Source organism: Tenrec ecaudatus, chromosome 10, assembly GCF_050624435.1.
Source record: "Tenrec ecaudatus isolate mTenEca1 chromosome 10, mTenEca1.hap1, whole genome shotgun sequence".
NCBI classification, from domain to species: Eukaryota; Metazoa; Chordata; class Mammalia; order Afrosoricida; family Tenrecidae; genus Tenrec; species Tenrec ecaudatus.
In genome coordinates this window covers 25,874,061-25,892,722 of record NC_134539.1, presented here as the reverse complement: position 1 = coordinate 25,892,722, position 18,662 = coordinate 25,874,061, and the positions used below count along the sequence as shown (strand labels likewise).

At 39.8% G+C, this 18,662-nt stretch overlaps 1 protein-coding gene across 2 annotated transcripts in view; it reads left to right on the top strand.

The window, feature by feature from the left end:
* CAAP1 (caspase activity and apoptosis inhibitor 1) overlaps positions 1 to 12,978 on the top strand; it is a 39,664-nt gene extending 26,686 nt beyond the window's left edge. For both annotated transcript variants that reach the window (XM_075560003.1, XM_075560002.1), the window contains one exon: positions 12,219 to 12,978. In XM_075560003.1, coding sequence (XP_075416118.1) covers positions 12,219 to 12,565 — 347 coding nt within the window. In that variant the 3' untranslated portion in view covers positions 12,566 to 12,978. The remainder of the gene's footprint in view (positions 1 to 12,218) is intronic.
* Positions 12,979 to 18,662: the final 5,684 nt, after the last annotated feature.

Here is an 18,662-nt window from a genome sequence, read left to right as displayed (position 1 = left end):
GCCTGCTTGAAGGTCTGATGATTTTGATAATTCTCAGTGTTTTTCAGAAGTCCTGTTGTGTTAGTCTCATAAACAGCCAGACAAAATTATATCTTTGAGCTTAACTTCTGAATGCCACCCATATACATGAACTCAGATCCATAGTTTCATCTACATGTAATTGTCATGTATGAAAATTTCCAGTGACACATGAATTTCATATATAATATAGTGGATCCTTTGTTCAGCTCTCATACCACCAGGTATAATTTGGATAACACAGCTTTTTTATTGGCCTTGTGCATAGGCAGCGATGTGCAGGCCATCCTGTTAGATCACCCGGGGAAGAAAGAACATCAGCTAAAGTATAGAAAAACCTGGGGGGGCCAGTTGATCAGGGTTCTTGGGAATAAGGAGTATGATAGTAGTTTGCGAAGTAGCCAAGTGGCTAGTTGTCACACAGCGCAGGCCTTTGATGCACAGGAGCCTGTGGACTTCTCTGGGGTTTAAAGAGGTCTCAAGGACACTCCCTGGGGCCAGAGGGAGCGGCGGCAGCTGAAGTGAGAATGCAATTCCAAGTGCAGCAGCCCTGCGCCTGTGCTGACTCAGCCTGGAGGGAATGGTGAAAGCCAGTTCCAGCACTTTCGTTCAACAAAGCAGGGAAATAGATACAGCCTTTTAGAAAAATGTCTATAAAAATGACGAAAGCATAAAATATTTTGTTGCATAATGGGGCAGCATAAATAATCTACAGGATTCATTTATGTAGCCAAGCATCCCAGTAAATGTCAGCATAGCTGAAAGTCTGGCCAAGTCATAAGTAACTTGCTTAGAGTTGCCTAAAAATCTGAGGTAGAATAGGAAAAAAAAATCTTGGTAGGCTTAATAAAGGTGATCACCTTTTTCTAGATGAAACTATATTTTTTGTTTTTACTATGCAAAACTTTCAAAAAGCGTGTTAACATTCTCTCTAACTTTTCTTCCCCAAGTAGTAATTCTTGCTCACGGAATGTATGTAACAATGCTCCTTGTAAACACATGCTGTCATTTCATTTGATGGCTTGCCCATTTGAAATAATTCATCTAAGCTTAAATAATCCATTGTTCAGCAGGCCAGTAAACAAAACAACATTGAATTTTCCTTTTGTTCTCTTAGAATAAAATACTCTTATTATATGACATACATACTGTTGGTATGTAGTGGCAAGTAAATTACATTTTCAGGTTTTTCAGCTTCCAAAATATTCAAACATTGGGAAATACTATGAATTTGTTAAGCAGACATTGGCATTTCTTCGTCTATTGCTATTGACATTCATCTATCAGATTGTAAACTAACTTGTACCACATGTTAACCTTGGACTCAGACCTACAAAAACACCTCTAATGTGCGAGTTTTATTTAAATGTAAAAATAATCTATTTGTTGATTGATTGGTACTATAGTAAAATAGAAATTCCTTTGTTAGGGCTAGTTTTCTAAAGCATTCCTTTTAAACCAGTAATACAATATCACTTTAATGTTGTGTTGTTTTTTTAAAATAATTTTATTAGTGATTCATACAACTCTTATCACAATCCATACAGACATCAATTGTGTAAAGCACATCTGTACATTCATTGCCCTCATCATTCTCAAAACATTTGCTCTCCACTGAAGCCCCTGGCATCAGCTCCTCATTTCCCCCTCCCTCCCCACTACCCTCTCCCTCATGAACCCTTGATAATTTTAAAATTATTGTCCTATCTGGCGCGGTCTGACGTCTCCCTTCACCCACTTTTCTGTTGTCGTCCCCCAGGGAAGAAGTTATATGTAGATCCTTGTAATCTGTTCTCCCTTTCCACCCCACCCTCTGTCCACCCACCTGGCATCGCCACTTCACCATAATGTGGTGTTTTTATGCAAGTACACATACAGCAAACTTATCATGTGTAATCTGTGATCTTAGGTTAACTTCCCGGAGGGTTTTTGAGCTGTATCATTGCCAGTGTTTGACTCGGTTTTAAACTAGTGAAGGGCTACCACAGATTTTGTAAATACATCATGTAGTAGAGTTTTAAAGTAAGAAAACTGCTATTTGCCTATGCTATTTTGTCATCATTCTTTTTAAAATACCAACGAAGCATCCGCTAGTCTTGATGAATTCTCTTCCTGCAGACATTAAAAAAATACGTAAATTGACACAGCAATATTAAAATATTGGGCTGTATTTAAAAGATTGCTTTAGAGGTAACAACTGCATAAATTTGCAAATTACTCAGCTATTTTAACTTCAAGAATTAAGGTTTCATGTTTGCATTCCTTCCTGGGAGTTTCCATGAGTAATTATTTTTTTAAGTTTACGTGAAACATAGCTGAGGCATATGAGGCTGAAAAGAATAGTTGAGGTTCATAGTAAACAAGAAGATAAAGACAACCCCTGCCTTGGAGTCCCCCCCGCCCCGCAGGGTTGCGCACGCTCTCCACCTTGCAGGCGCAGACGCCCGCTCTCTGCTCTCTCCTGCGGAGGGCATTTGGATTAGCAGTCGGCCGCCAGGGCTTCAAGGATTGTAGTAGTTAATGGACAGTATTTGAAGGCATTTAAAATGAAAGCGGTGGGGCTTTTTTTATGTGGTGTATGAGAGTGAAATTGGGGTAAGTAGACAGATTTTGTTGCAATCTATTTCAGGGAGTCAGCGTTACCAGAAAAATGCAGTGAGTTGCCTTCAGCCGTCTTCCTTCATGGTACTGGAGGTGTTCAGACACAGGTTACACAGCCGTCACTTGGTGGCGCTGTTGTAGAGCGAATGCAAGCAATGCTGAGCTGTTGGGCCTTGATCTTGAAGATCCTTTATACTGTTCAGATCTTTATGAAGACCAAAGCCTAGAGCAGTGTCTGCACTTGGAGAGATGTTTAATAATTGCTCTTTAAAGTTGTTTAGTTGGAAACAGGAGGAAAGTGTACAAAAAGTTTTTTTCTGTTATCTTTACATTAAAAAAAATTTTTTTGGAAAAGGCAAGGTGCTTGATTTAGTTGTAAGATATGATAGCTGCTTGAAATTCATTTATTTGAGTATAATAATTAAAATAAACAATGTGCCTCTGTAATATCAGAAATGATAGTAAGACACTTATTAAGGCATTTTCTCATGTAAACGACTACTTTGATTTACTGGATGCAGACATACTTGCCCCAAGCGTGCACACGGAGTTTTTCTTTGTGTTGTATCAAATCTCACTTTCTTTTCCTTTTTTAGTAATAATAAAAAAATTATTGCTTCCTACAATTATATACTGACCTTCTAGCCCATGAGTTAGATAGTGAATGACAGACAGCTTTGAAACTTGTTAACAGAAACTTCAGAAAGTGGAAAGGTAGACTTCCATAGGGATTAAAGTGTCTGATTGCCAGTAGGTAAGCTATGGGATGAAAACAGAATAAATATTTTCTATGGAGCTTTTTCAGCCTTTCAGATTAGTGGTTACCCAGGGAAGAAGGGAAGGCAATCCTAGAACTCCCTCAGTAAGACATATGTAAGCATGACTATTTGCCCCTTAACATTTCCGCTTACGTTTATGTGATTATACCAGTGCACATTAATTTATGAGTAAACACATGCGTACGCTGGGTGAGCACTCTAAATGTTGTAATGATAGTGTTGCATGGACAAAGAAATTGAGAGGCTATACTTTTCGACTACCACAAAGGACTGAAGACCGCAATCGTTTCTGGCTTTATCACTTTAAAAACTGGTGTGGCCTGAGAGATTTTGCCATCATTAAGCAAAGATTTTAAATATCAGAGGGTCTGAGGTATCCTACCAACTGTGTACTCACTCCTGTAGAGTTGATTTTGAATCGTAGTGACCGTGAGGAGAATTGTCCCTGTGGGTTTCTGAGAATGTAACTCTGTATTTTTTCATTTGAAGTGAACGTTTATGAAGGCTTAACAGAGGCAAAGACAAAACACAGCCGCCATAGGAGGGAGCCGCTAGCACAAGGTTAAAATGGCATCTGGCTGTGCAGCTGCAGGGCAGTCAGAAACCTCATCTTTCTCCCAGGAAACGCCTGGTGATTTTGAACTGCTGACCTTGCTGTGAGCACCCCGAAGTGTAACCCACCGTGCCACTAAGGCTCCTATGAGCGATCAGAAGCCACCCAGCAAAAGTTCACCCGATTTCTAGTTTTGCTTTTATTGTTTTCTAGAGTAGTGCTGTATTGGGAGAAGCAAAGATGAGTACGCAGATGAGTTTGAGTCAAAAAAAAAAAGAAAGAAATGGATTTTCAGATAAAAAGGAATTGAGTTGTGCTTAAACTTCACAACTGTAGTTGAAGGAATAAAAGCAAGTCATCAGAATTACAAATATGATGAGACAAAGAGCATCCAAAACTTTTATTGCATTGTAATGGAAAACCAGTAAGCTCAGTAGGTGACCAAGCCGCATTTGTCCTTCAGAAGGTTTATATGACCCCCAACTGCAGATTGCCATACAACTATCCTTTGCTGGAAATTCTGTTCTGCTGCTTCCCAAACTGTAGGCCTGAGTGTTGCAGAACTAGGGGTGTGTGTCCTGAAAGAGTTACAAGCTGTCTGGAGTTGAAGCAAAGACGCATGGGTCCCATTGATTTGTTGTAAGAGTTTGTGTTTAATTCCATTCCTCTAGCCCTTGATTATCTCCTTGACTGGCCTTATCAAATAAGCATTCACAGAATACGGCTTCCAAACACGAGCTTGCGTGCTTTAAAGGAGTTTTCAAGGCCCGCTCTGGGGAAATGATGGCCAGTTCAGCAAGTGGGGACGTAAAAGGAGATGGTGGTATAGCCATCAGTGGGACTTAAGAATTTACATTTCTTTTGCTGACTCCTTTGAGCTTTTTCACAAGTTATTACCAGCAAATGACCCCAAACAGAATCCTTCCAGCTTTTTAATTTGTCTCTTTCTCTAAGTAGTAGTTGAGTGAAAGGGTGAAAATTGCATTTCGTGTGGCAGATTAGCTCATACTGTTTCCGCGCCCTTTGAAGGCTCCTCTGCGGCATTTAATGGTGACTTCTCTAAATTAAAAAATATATATTTAAAAGTTTCCTGGCAAGCTGTTTGGACGCATAATGACCTGCGTCTGTTTTAGTGAGAATAAAATTACAAAGGATTTGGTTCATTATTTTGGATGATACCTGTTTTAAACTTTCTGTCCTGTGATAGATTTCCTAAGAGCCCCAGACCTGCTCCTAGGACAGCCTAGAGCCTGCGCCTTCCAACCTGCAGGCAGTGCTCGGGGCCGTGGAGCAACACTGGTCCTGGGAAAGGCTGGTCCTCAGGTAGACCTCGGAGGCCTTCCACGTGAATCCTGTGTGTTTGTGTCTCCGTGCCCATTAAAGTTAGGTTTATACCATACAGCGGAGTGCTTAAAGTGTGTAGGAGCATTCTGAAAATTATGAGATTCGTAAGAATTAACCAGAATGTGACACAGACAGTAAGTAAGCCACATGCTTTTGGGAAATGGCACCGGTCGACTTGCTCAAAGCAGTATTGCTACCAACTTTCACAGCAAAACACACATATCTGCCAGAACCAATAAAACACGTCTGCTTGGAGAGCTGTGCCTCCTGCCCAAGGGAAGCTAGTCCATCTCTGCCTGCGCCGCGTGGACTCCAACTCCGGAGGGCAGAGTGGAACGGCCCCGTGGCCCTCTTAGACTGAATCTTGGCTCTACTGAGGCTGGTAATTGCAAACTGCTGGCAGTCCAATGTGCTCCCCCACTGCACCGCTGGACTTGAATCCAGATTTTGTTACCGATTCCTGCCCTTTTTCCTTACTCATTTCTGTAATCGATGATTTAAGTAGCAGTTTCGGTTGCTGCCTTACATAGTTCATATGGAGCCTAAAGAAGAATAAGAACTTATTGATCGATTTTTATTATACACTCTGAACGGTCTCCTTCATATTTAAGTGAGTTTAAGGGACATACGAGAAGGTATCTTCAGCCTGAATGAAGTCAGTCCATCAATCCAACCACTGAAGCTTCTGTGGTCCTTCTGCTTCTGTCAGGGTCTGGAGACAGTATAGAATTGATAAGTATGTAAGGATTTGGTAACTATAGTTGGGTTTAAATTCTGGTTTTGCCATTTACTAGGTGCGTGCTCTCAGGCAAGTTAAATTCTGTTCCTCATTTTTTAACCATTTCTAAAAGATAATAAATCTGAATGCCAGTTTCTTTGTGCTGGTAGAGGATCGGATGGGGTGGTGTTGTTAAGTGCTGCCAGGTCGGTTCTGTCGCACACAGCAGGCCTGTGTACAACAGACTGGAGGACCGCCCAGTGCCACGCCACCCTCGCCGTTGTTCATCAGTCCATCATGTTGAGGGTCTTCTTGTCGCTTCCCCTCGCCTTTAACAAATATGGTATCTTGTAGGGACTGGTCTCCCCTGACTGCGTGTCCCCAACTATGTGAGACTAAGTCTGGCCATCCTTGTCCCTAAGGAACATTCTGGCCGTACTTCTTCATAAGCAGATTTGTTTGTTCTTTTAGGAGTTCATAGTATTTTCAGTATTCTTTGTCAGAACCGTAGTTCAGACACATCACTTCTTCTCTGGTCTTCTTCATTCCATGTGCAACTGTCACATGCATACGAGGCGATAGAAAGCACCATGGCTTGGCTCAGGTGCACCTTATCCGCAAAGTAACCCACTGGCTTTTCACCATTTTAAAGAGGTCCTGTGCAGTAGACTTATCCATTGCCATGCATTGCTTGATCTTCCATGAGCACTGATGGTTAATACATGTAAACGACTTTAGAGAAGTACATAATAAGTACTCAATAAATATTATTTTAATGACTCCTGCCCTCCTTATTTTTGCCGTTATTCTTCTCCACATCATCGTCTTGGCTGCCTCTAGTCGAGAGTCTCTGTTTTGGATTACAGCCTCCCTTTATGTCATTCTCAATGAGCTGCTCTGTCTTAGACACTGGTTTGGTCTGCTTACATGATGTTACAAAAACTCTGCAAAATACCTTTTTTATTTTAATGCTTTTTTACCAGACAATGTTCTTTTAAAGAATGAAAAATGCCTCCGTTCATACAGGAAAATGTGGGACTCATTTCCTTCTCTTCCCTCTCCGTGTCCACTCTCCTTCCGGAAGTAACCGCTGTAAATCACGGAGAGTGCTTCTTACTTTTAAAACACGCATGGCCAATACGCTTCAGCATGCCAACACATCTTAGTAATTTTCCCATCCTTCCTGCCTCCCGATGGATATGTCTTACTCTTTACTAATGAATAAAAAGTAATGTCTTATTTTTATTTCACAGATTAATTATGAATTTGGACTTTTTTTGTGTATATTGACCCTTTCTTTGTATTTTACATTTTGTGAATTGTCTGGTTTCTACCCTGTGCTCATAATTTTGGTTTTCTATTAGCAGTTTTACTGCCATATAATTCAGATATCATATAACTCAATCATCCAGTCACATCATGAAGAATTGTACAACCATCACCACAATCATTTTCAGAACATTTCCCTCATACTTGTGCTCATTGTTATTAACTCCCCACTCTCCCCTAGCTACCGCCCAGGACAGTTCCTGTCTCTCTAGATTTACCCCTGCCTGGATTTCATATGCAGAATAATATTAAAAACTAAAAAAAACCTAAAAACGGCGACAAAGTATAACAGATCGAAACCTCGATCAAAAAGAAAACAGAAATATTAAAAATAGTTAAAAATGGATTGTAAGGGAAATCAAGTTGATAAGACGCTAAATTCTAACCTAACTGTATCTGCGATAATTCACTTTCCGATGCACGCTGCGTGGTAGGCTCTTCCCGTCCCTGCTCTGTGGGCAGAGGGGGTACCTGAAGTTTAATCCAAGTAGCTTTCCCCTTCACTTGCTATGTGGAGGCTCCATATAGTCACTTGTTTTTAAGAATAGGTCTTGCTAATCTTTTCTTTTAGTTTGCATCCTTTAATTTTACCTCCTTTCTGAGAAATCTTAACTCTCTCTATCTAATTCTGATGTTTTTCCCCTTGTGGCTGCTTCAGTTTGTGTTTCTTAATTTTATCTTCAGTTAACTTACACTTTGTGCTGTTCTTTTTAAGTTTCTTTTGTCACTTCAGTGAGTTCTTGAGAGAGAAATAAAGTAGATATGTATGTATGCTCAGTTTGCCGTTTTGCACAGAATTCAAACAAGTGTTTCAGTGCTCCATGTTCTAGCATTTGAGTCTTGGCTTAATTTTAATAATTCTCCATCAAGAGGCTTCACACATATGAATCAGCCACACAGAACATTAGAAAAGCCCTTATTTTATGCATTTGGACTATTTTCAGTGAATTGATTGTTATTAGAAACTCAAGGTTTTAAAAATGCCAGTTTGTTATTGATTATATAAGCAATGTAGATGTAGTCCATTCTGCTTTCTTACTACGTGGTAAACTCCTTTTTAATCTATATTGAATATATATTACTTTTAAAGTTACTGAGTCCTATGAATTTAATGAATATTTTTTTCCTCTGTCAATAAAACACATAAAAGGTGTTGGGTGTTCTATTTAGTGGTGGGATACTTTGCGTTTATTGGTTTATCCCCTGTTCCTAACTACACGCCACTGAATAATGTAAACAAATATTTCTCTGATAAATTATTCCGTTTATTCATCTGTGTCAGTGATGAATTTGGGTAATGATGGATTCATTTTGCTGTCTAGATAATCACAGTCTAGATGAATTGGCCTGTTATTTTAAAAATCCTTGGTACTTGATGCACAGTTTGACTAGGGCATGAATCAAGTTGGCAACACAAAGAGACTGGGAAAATGAAAGTAAACGAAATGGTGACTATCTACCGACAGGAGGAAGGTGTAATGGGAATCAGCTATAGTAGCCGAGTGCTTCACAAACCCCTGTGTTCTGTTACTTTCTCCCTGGAAATATGTTTAACTCTTTCTGTGACTTGCTGGAACTGGGCTAGTGCTTTCTCATAACCCGTTTGCTCAATTCCTACATTTCTGCTGTTATTCTTTGAAGTTCCTCTGATGAGAGGCAGTATTTCAGGGACCAGAGCTCCTGAGGAGAAAGACAAGTTACAGTCAAGAGACCCACAGGGACAGTTTCACATGTTCTTCGGGGTGGCTGTGGCTCAGAGTGGACTGGATGGCCGTAATTTGGGTTGGAGATCTTAGTAGAGATATGATTTATAGAAGGACTATATTATTGTATCCTGTTTCTTTGTTTATAGCTTTAAATTACTTTATTTTGCTGTTTGGTGACACCAGCAAGTTGAACTACTTTTGATGTGATGTCTTTTGTGATTTCTAAGTGGAATTTTAAAAATGATTTTTAATTACATTTTTGTTATTTAACCTTAGATCCACCTGTCTTTTATAGTTCTTGATGCATTTTAATAACCTTACATTAACTTGCTTACATTAAAACATTTTCTTTCTTTTTTTCCCGTAGACTTTTAAAATGTTAAATGAAGTTAAGCCCTGAGGTCTTTGTAAAAGCTGTACCCCTCTAGTTTACACGCTGATAGAATCATTAAAAAACACCTGTTTTGGTTTTGAATTTTTTATCATAAATCATGTCGTGATTATTTGTAGTCTTCTTGAAGACAGGTATTGGACATGACGTCAAAGAAAGAGTCTTACTGTGATAAGCCCAGGGTACAGGGACTCTTTAGCTTAGGTCGCTTCTTAAGCTTATGTAAATGACCTCAAAGGAGTGTCCGAACTATGTAAGAGCCTGCAGGCTATTTGACAAATGCCTGAAAGTTGTAGATTTCTTCCCAAAGAAAAAGGAATGGACATAATGTACATTGCCGTTTATTTTTAAATGTCCATAACCACTTATAGACATTGCTGCAGTCTGTGAGTAAGTAGTACATGGGGGCTTCACAAAGTTCATCGAAAAACAGGATTAAAAAATAATAGAGCTTTTTGAAGCCCCTCATATGTCTAGTATCCATTAGTATAGACTTTCCATTTATTTAATAAAACTTCTAAATTGCTACCATTTAAAATTTTTATTTGCATCTGGAGTCACAACATATTAATTTGTACAAGTGCATTTACTTTGAACTTTGTGACTTAGCATTTAAAGAATTGTTTAGTTGTGTATTAGTGTGTCATTATGCACCAATCCTTGGAGTAAGATGATAAATAGGCCTTGGTTATAATGCTCATACATTACAAATCCATTCTCTTGTACATAAAATCTGTTATTGAAAAGATTGTTGAAAAAATTAAGTAAAATCTAGATTAATAACTTGTGTCTTATCTTTCATTGGCTACTGCTGCCATTAAATTTTTGGGGAATTATCTTCCAGGTGAAGAATTCAGGAGACCTTCAAAGAATTAATGGAAAAATTCCATTGTTTTTCAATTTCATTTTTCTGTGAACTCTTTGAAGCTCCCTCCTATTATGGGAAAGATAAATGGTAACCATATAAAAAAAATCAGGAAACTTGTTTAAAGTATTAGGATTTTATATAGGTTTGCTTAGTTTTAACTTCCTGTAATATTAGATCATGGATTTTAGAAATATCCTAGAAAAACTTGCTTCCTTTTTACAGGAAAGAAAAGCTGATTGGATAAGACATTTGTTAGGAACCACATGCTGAATGTCAGAGTAAGGTTTAGACTTGGGTAGCTTGGTTTTCAGCATGTGCACTCGGCCTTCCTTAAGCTCGTCTGTGCTTGATTCATTATCTGGCAACTCCCCGTGAAACCGTGGCACTCGCCGCCCTCGAGCCAAGGCCATCTCACAGTGACTGTGTAGGACAGGGCACAACTGCCCAGTGGCATTTCTGAGGGGGCGCTCTTGTAGGAGTAGGAAGCCCTTTCCTTCCCCGTGGGGCAGCTGGTGACTTCAAATCCCAGTGAGTGACTACTGTGCCACTCGGGCTCCTGGCAACTACTTAGGGCTGGAGGTGGTGGGGTGTGTGTGTGTGTGTGTGTGTGGGAATTACATTTTTTAAAGAGCATCTTATGTTTTAAAATCTTTGAAATCGACTTCAGGTTTTCATTTGGAATCCGGGACTGCAGAACTTTAGGTGAAAGAGATGCTGACGTTAACTTTTGAGGCTCTGAGCCACTTAGCATTTATTTCATTTATTTTTGTCTCAAATTAGAATAATTTATATAAAGCGTTATTCCTGAAGGCAAAGCCTATATTCAATTTTCTGTAATTTTTGTTCTATTTAGAAATTCTTGCTGCTTTTAGAAACCATTTTAAATGTTCTTTAGCATTAAATATTTATCATTGCAGTTGTGCGTTTTACAATATCTGTTTATGTGCACAAAAATAATTTATTGATTCTTTTTCCATTTTAATGTTGGACCAGGGAGTCATTTTGATTCTGTGAACATGGGAGGGTCCTGCTTAGGCAAGGTCGATGAACTATCTGTTACCAAACCCAGGAAGTGAATAACTTATGTCCTTCCTACCCATTCTAGTATCAGAAGTTTTCACCTGTCAATTTATGTTTTGTAAATAAGTTTTCTGACCCACCGGAAACCTCACATTAGAGCTATAAATGTGTGCTTGAACTTAAACCCCTCACAGCTGAACTTCAGTGATGGCCAGGCTGATTGTCGTGAAGAGCCACTACTTTCAAGTTCTTTTCATCAGTTATAGAAGCTTTATAGCAAATGCATTTTTAAAAATCGTGGTGTACTAACTTTACTAATTAAATTCCTCTTGATGAAACTTGTTTTATCTTAGAAAATGTCCTTAGGCATTCTCTTTTAATTTATTTATTTGGAACAAAGTGTTTGAAAAGAGTTAGGATAATTGCAATGCACATGGTGTCCAGTTTGCTGATGGTATTTTTCCTTGGAAAAAAAAATAATGTGAAGTACTTTAAACTTTTTCCAGAATTAAATTTTGCTCTGCCAATAATAAGCAATAATCTATCCAAAGGGTTTTCAACATCAGCTTTCATTTGATACTGCAGAAGCTTCACTGTGATATAAAACCTTATGACATTTTAATTAGGAAACTAGATCATGGAACAGCATATGATGGAGTAAATTTCCCACTGCTTGCATGTTCTACTAAATTGGAATGAAAATATATTAAAACTTGCATTACAATCGATCTGGTTTCCAAGTTGAGTCAGGGAAAAAGGAGACAGGCTGGTGATGAAGGACGTGTTTGGGACTGCATGGCGGGGTGGGGATAAAGCCGAGCTGTGGTCATAAAGAGGAAGGACATTTTGGCTAGGGCATGTAGGTTACGTGGCTCTCTCTGTTGATTCCAGGGAAAGGCGAAGACAGTGATGTCCTCAGTATCAATGCCGATGCCTACGACAGCGACATAGAAGGCTCCTGCAACGAAGCAGCAGCTGCGCCCCCCGCCCCAGAACCGACGGCCCAGCATGAAGCCGGCCAGATCGACGACCTGGAGAAAGACATTGAGAAAAGCGTGAATGAGATTCTGGGACTGGCAGAGTCTAGTCCCAAGGAGCCCAAAGCAGCCACCTTGCCTGTGCCTCCACCGGAAGACGTGCAGCCTTCCGCGCAGCAGCTGGAGCTGCTGGAACTCGAGATGAGGGCCCGAGCCATCAAGGCGCTGATGAAAGCCGGGGACGGGAAAAAGCCAGCTTAGGGCCGGACTGGATGGGGTCTGAAGTTCAGGTGTGTTCGAGTGACGTCACGTCTTCTCATTTTGTGTATGAAGTTTATTTGGGGCCGTACATGACACTTCTTATGTAATCCTTATTAGGTAAATTGATCAAAGGTGTAAAATGTCTGTGGTTTTGGGGGTGACTTTTATATACTCGTATGTGTGTTATTGTCTTATGAATTCTTGAATAAATAGAGTTGGATAACCTGGATAATCTGTTAGAAGCTACATCTGCAAATTGCTATCTTGAAAGCCATTAACGAAGAGTCACATTATATTTTCTTTACATCTAAATATTTTGGCACCAAACCAAAATGCTTCAGGAAGATGACCAAGCATGTTGCTCTTAAGGCTGCCGATATTTTGCAATAGAATATTAAATTATTATTCCTAGATTTGTCGACAATGTAAGAAGTTTAGTTTTGCTTATCTGCACTTTTAAAATGTATATTGTCTTAGAGATGCTTTCTGTTGGCATAGATATACTAGTTGAAAATGAAAACAGATTAAAACTTATAAAACTTTCTTTACAATGCGTCAAGAGCTCAAATAGCAGAGGGATACTTTTCTTACCAAAAAAAGGGGACTGACTTTAATGCAATTTTTAGCCACGTGGAACTAATCAGCCAAGTCTAATTCAGAGGACATGTCCTTCTAACAGGTATTTGATATTATCGAACACTTAGTTCAAATTTTTGTTTGTTTTCAATAAAAAAGGAATAAGCTTGCATTTATTTACATTCCAAGCTATCAAGGGAAAAAAAGCATGTTTTATTGTATAGATGTCATTTAATGTGTTGTTGTTGAAGTTCTGATGTGGTAGAAACTCCATGACTCAAACATAATAAAGACTGCCATTCTGGGTCTGAAGACTTTTGATACTTTTCCAAAAGCAAGATTCATTTCTTGGACCTTTAATAAGTTAATCTCATAATTAATTGAATTTTGTATAGTTTTATAAATAAGTTAACCTCCTGCCATAATGCAGGATGCTCCTCCCCCATCACGAATGGCAGTTGTTTGATGCTGAGATGAATTTAGGTAGGGACCCTTCACTTCAAATAAAGCCTTTTTCCTTCTTGAATATAAAGCACAGGCTGCTGTTTTTATATTCAATTGCAACTATTGGATGTGCGGTTACCATGCTGACTGCTATTGTACAAAGATCATCCTTATCCTGAAAACTTGTAGGGATTATTAGCTGACATAATTATAGATAGAGACTTCAAAAAGTTCATGGAAAAAATCCCATTTCCTTTTCATTATATTTTTCCTTGAACTTTTTGAAGTGCCCTCATATGTTCATTTTAGGAGCTTTCTGTTTTAAGCTGTTTCCTTATTAGGCAAACCACCATTTCCCTCCTTGATTAAAAACAAAAACAAACAAGCAAAACAAGAAGCCAGGGTCCCAGAACTGAGGCAACTGGATCACAAACCGCATCACAAACCTAGCTTGACCCTGACCTCTAGACATTCGAGGCTGGGAAAGCAGCGAGAACAACAACATCGAGTCACGCCAAACGTAGGAATCCTGTTTGGTACCTTGACGTGTGTTGTTGTTAACGTCTCCCTGTTGGAGTCTTTCTACGCCAAATGCACCGAAGGAAGATCGAGTTCGCGCCTTAGAACTGCGGAAGGCTCATCGTCAGGGCAGTACCATGATGCAACCATTTCTTAGGATTCATTGCAATTGGGTGCAATTCCCTTGCCAACATTTTTTTTCTTTTATAAATAAATCTCCTATCATGAAAAACAAACAACCAAACCCAAGTCCCTACCATAGAGTCTTAGCGTCTCTACAGGACAGGATGAAACTGCTGTGCGTTTCTGAAGCAATAACTCTTAATGGGAGTAGCAAGCCTCATCTTTCTCCCCAGATGTGGGCAAGATCCCATTTTTGTGGTCCCCTTCCCTGTGGAGGATACACAGGGGCTAGTCTTGTGCTGTCATCTCGATGAACTCCCATTAGACACCCATTCTTGCAATTGAAGACACCAATGAAAGACCCCTGGCCCCGCAATCGGAACCATCTTGCTTTAACACAAATACCAGAGATACTACTAATTTGTGGGTCTCGAAAGCATTCCTACATATTGAATGCAATTCATACATCCCAGAAGACTAAGAGAGATGACTTAGTCACCGCCTCTGGATACATTCGACCCTAAGACGTCTCCTAACAGACAACTCACTCCAAATGGAGACTAAGGCGGCTGCTCCTTTTTTTGCCCACATCCTCGATTGTTCTCCAACCTTCCTTACTCAGGGTCCCGTTCACATGCATATGAGGCCGTTGAAAATATTAGGTAATTCACTGCACCACTGAGCTAGACATTCATTACACTTTGGACTTACGATTGTACCTTTTCTTCCTGCCTTTAAAAGCTTCCCCCCGCCTCGCCCCCCCCCCCCCTAATGAAACACAGGGCCTTGTATCATCTGAAACGCTTCACTTACACTTAGGAGTTCTCATTGCTTTAGGATGAGAAAGCACTGCTCTGGTAACACAATGTTCATATTCCTAATTAAAGTTAAAATAATAGACTTTACTGCTGCATATTGATGGAATGCATTGGATGTCATTTGTGTGATTGGATGTCATTGTGTCATTGGTGGTCTGTGCCCGATTGAAATCACCACCTGCTTGGAGCTCCGTGTGTCTCTTTCGCTCAGTGCAGAACAGATGAGGAGACATTTGACTGGTGAGGATATGTGCGAGGCCGAATGAGCTGAACAAAGGAGAGATTCCTACCTCTTTGTTTTCTCTCTTTTTCTCCTACCGAAAGACTGGAGTGAGTTTTGAGAAAGAATAATTTTTAAAGAGTAAGTAACTTAGTTTTTCAAATGCCTAAGTGATGGGGAGATGCCATCTATCGATCTGATGCTGCTCTTTAAATGATCAGCTCTTGGGTATTTATTGAATGCTTTTAAGGCGTTCAGACTTGTCCAGAATTTTAAACCTAGAGACGCTGCAATGTGGGTATACACATGGAAGACACTGACTAATAAGATGCAGGGCCTGCTGCTTCAACCTGATTCCTCCTCTCCCCACCTCTTCCACCCCAGACAAAGCAATGTTCTAATCACGAATATATTAAAACAAAACAAAAAACTAACACCCTAACTTCTCATTCAACACCAAGCAATCCTGACACTTGACCCAAGGGCTGAAGGCGAGGTGGTGACTGATGAGGCTTCTCTATTAATCGGCACTTGGCTCAAGCGTTAGGCCTTCATCTACTTTTTTGATGTTTGCAATGACTCCACATTCAAGAGTGATCCTAAAACGGTCTCCCAGTTACCAACAGAACACGACCATTATGGGGAAATTACCCGACTCTGAAAATCCTCTGCTTTTGTTGTACATCATTAATTCCTAAAACTACCCGGCAGTATCTTTTCCTCATAAATCTTGTTGCCAAAAGGTGTGCAGCAAAATGTTAGATTTAAATCATAAGTTATCAGAGGGAAGGTGTGTATTATAAATTGTTTTAACAGTAATGTAATTTTAAAAAATGACTTTAAGAAGCCATTTTTCAGGTAAAAGTGAAGCCACAATTTGAGCCAAATAGATGAGGGTAAGTAAAACAGTAATGCCACAATAATAATAAAAACATCGCAACGGGCAGTTTGTCTTTCTGATCCTACCCTCTCTCTAGGTCTGTCCATTTCCGCAGGTGGTGTTTTCATCCCTCTCACCCTTTCCCCAAAGCATTCTGGACTCGACTTGCGGTTGACACTACATCAACACGGCAGTTTTGGGATTTGTGAAGGACTCAGATCTGGTTTATTTATTTATTTTTCCAACCATTTTATTGGCGAGTAATTTACATGTATCAGTCAATCGTTCCAAAACTGTATTTGAAATGTTCTTTGCTTTTTGGAAACAAAAAGTCTGAAGGGTGAAGATGAGGGCTGCAGGGTGGGTGGGATAAGGGTTCCCAAAGAAATTCTGGAGTAGCCCTTCTTATCGAAGAATAAGCAGGTGCATTGTGATGGGGAGGAAATGTCTCAGTGTAGTTTACCTGGTCTTTTTCTTACCAATGCACTCTTTTTTTTGTCAAGATTACAAATTTGGATGGGTGTTTATTGTGGCAATCAATTAATTGAAGAACAATGAGAGGCTGCGGGTAAAACTTAACATTTAAAGGTGTAATGAGTTCCAGTCTCAGAAGCGTACAGGGGCCAGTTCTACTTTGGCCTCTAGGGTCGCAGCATATCAGCACCATTGACTGGAATGGCCATGAGAAGTCTCTCTATAATCCGGGGCAGGAGGCACTGTTTCTCCAAGAGGAATAGAAGCTACACCAAGCAGTACCAGCTAATGATTATAATATATGTATCGGACTAGACCCTAAGTAGAAAGATATTGGTTTTTGCTATTTGGTGACTCATGTTGACCTTGTGTACAAATTAAATCATTGCCTGGCCAATTACCAGCTTCATAACTGTTGTTACATTGGAGCCCATGATTGAAGTCATTGTGTTAATCTATCTTGTTGAGGGTCTTCTTAATTTGTACTGACCCTCTAATTTACCAGGCATGATGTTCTTGTCCAAGGACTGGTATCTTCTGGCAAAGTATGTGAGACTTCTAAGGAACATCCAGACTGTACTTCCCACAAGACAGATTTGTTTGGGCTCCCAGCAGTGCATAGTACTGTCATTATTCACCAACACCACAATTCAAATATATCAATCCCCTCGCAGTTTTTCTTATTGGTTGTCCAACTTTCAAATGCATAGGAGGCTGTTGAAGACAGCAGGGCTGGATTCAGATGCACCTTAGCCCTCAATGCGGCACCTTTGGGTTTTAACACTTGAAAGAAATCTTGTGTGGCAATGACCTTTGTGGATCTAAGTCAACAAAAGCCTTGACAATGCCAATTCTTTCTTAATTTTTCAGAATGTTGTCTATTGGGCCAGTTGTAAAGATTTTTGTTTTCTATACAATGACTTGCAACTCCGTGTAGTCTGCAGCATAATTTTCATCAGCAAGAGCTGCTTTCAGCAAGCAAGTCTCTTCCATCTACACAGTGCAGGCTGCTAACAGACCTTCATCAAGTTCTGATGCTGCATTTGTCTTCCTATCATCTAGCTTCTCAGATTATTTGCTCAATGTCTAGATTGAATTAGTATCGTAAACATATGCCACCCCTCTGCACATCATTACTGATTTTAAACCACGTAGCGTTTGTTTTTCTGCTTAAACAACAGCTTCTTGGTCCCTGTGAACATTCTGCATGAGAATATTGGAATTCTGATTGTTCTCAGTATTACCCATGATTTCGTATGATGCACACAGGTGTAGAGTTAATAAAGCATAATTAAACATCTTCCTGGTATTCTCTGCTTTCAGCAAAAATCTAGCCGACATCAGCAGTAATATCCCTCATCCCACATACTCTTCTGCATCGGACTTGGATTTTGGTCAGCTCCCTGTATGTACTGCTGCAACCATTTTTGAATTCTCTTCTGCAAAATTTTGCTTTTGTATGAATTAAGGAGATTGTTCGAGAGCTTCCACATTCTACTGGGTCACCTTTCTTTGGAATGGGCATGAACATGCACCTTTGTCATCGGTCGGCCAGATCGCTATCTTCCAAATTTCTTGGCAATGGCTAGTGAATGAATGCTTCCAGTGCGTCATCGGGTTGTTGAAACATTTCAAATGGTATTACTTCAATTCCTGGCGTCTTGTTCTTCACTAATACTTTCATGCAGTTTGGACATCTTCCTTCAGTCTTATCAGCTGAACAATTCTTTTTGCATATCTTCCATCTGCTCTTGATGTTTCCTATTTCATGATGACCAGAACCAGAGAGAGGTTAGCAATGCAGTTTTCAGTCGTTCTAAAACTTGTTGATAATATGCCCTATGACTGTTCTGGGGGTGGGGATCTATCAAGATTGCCCCTGGAGAATTCCAAAAGACAGTCACCTAACCAAAGCCGACCTTTCCACTTGAATTTGCCATATGGTCAGCAGATCCCCTTGAAAGTCAGTTTTGATTGGAACTTGTTTTTGGAAGGCGACCTTGTGAGACTAAAACATTAGCGAGAGAACGTCTCTGCAGCCAT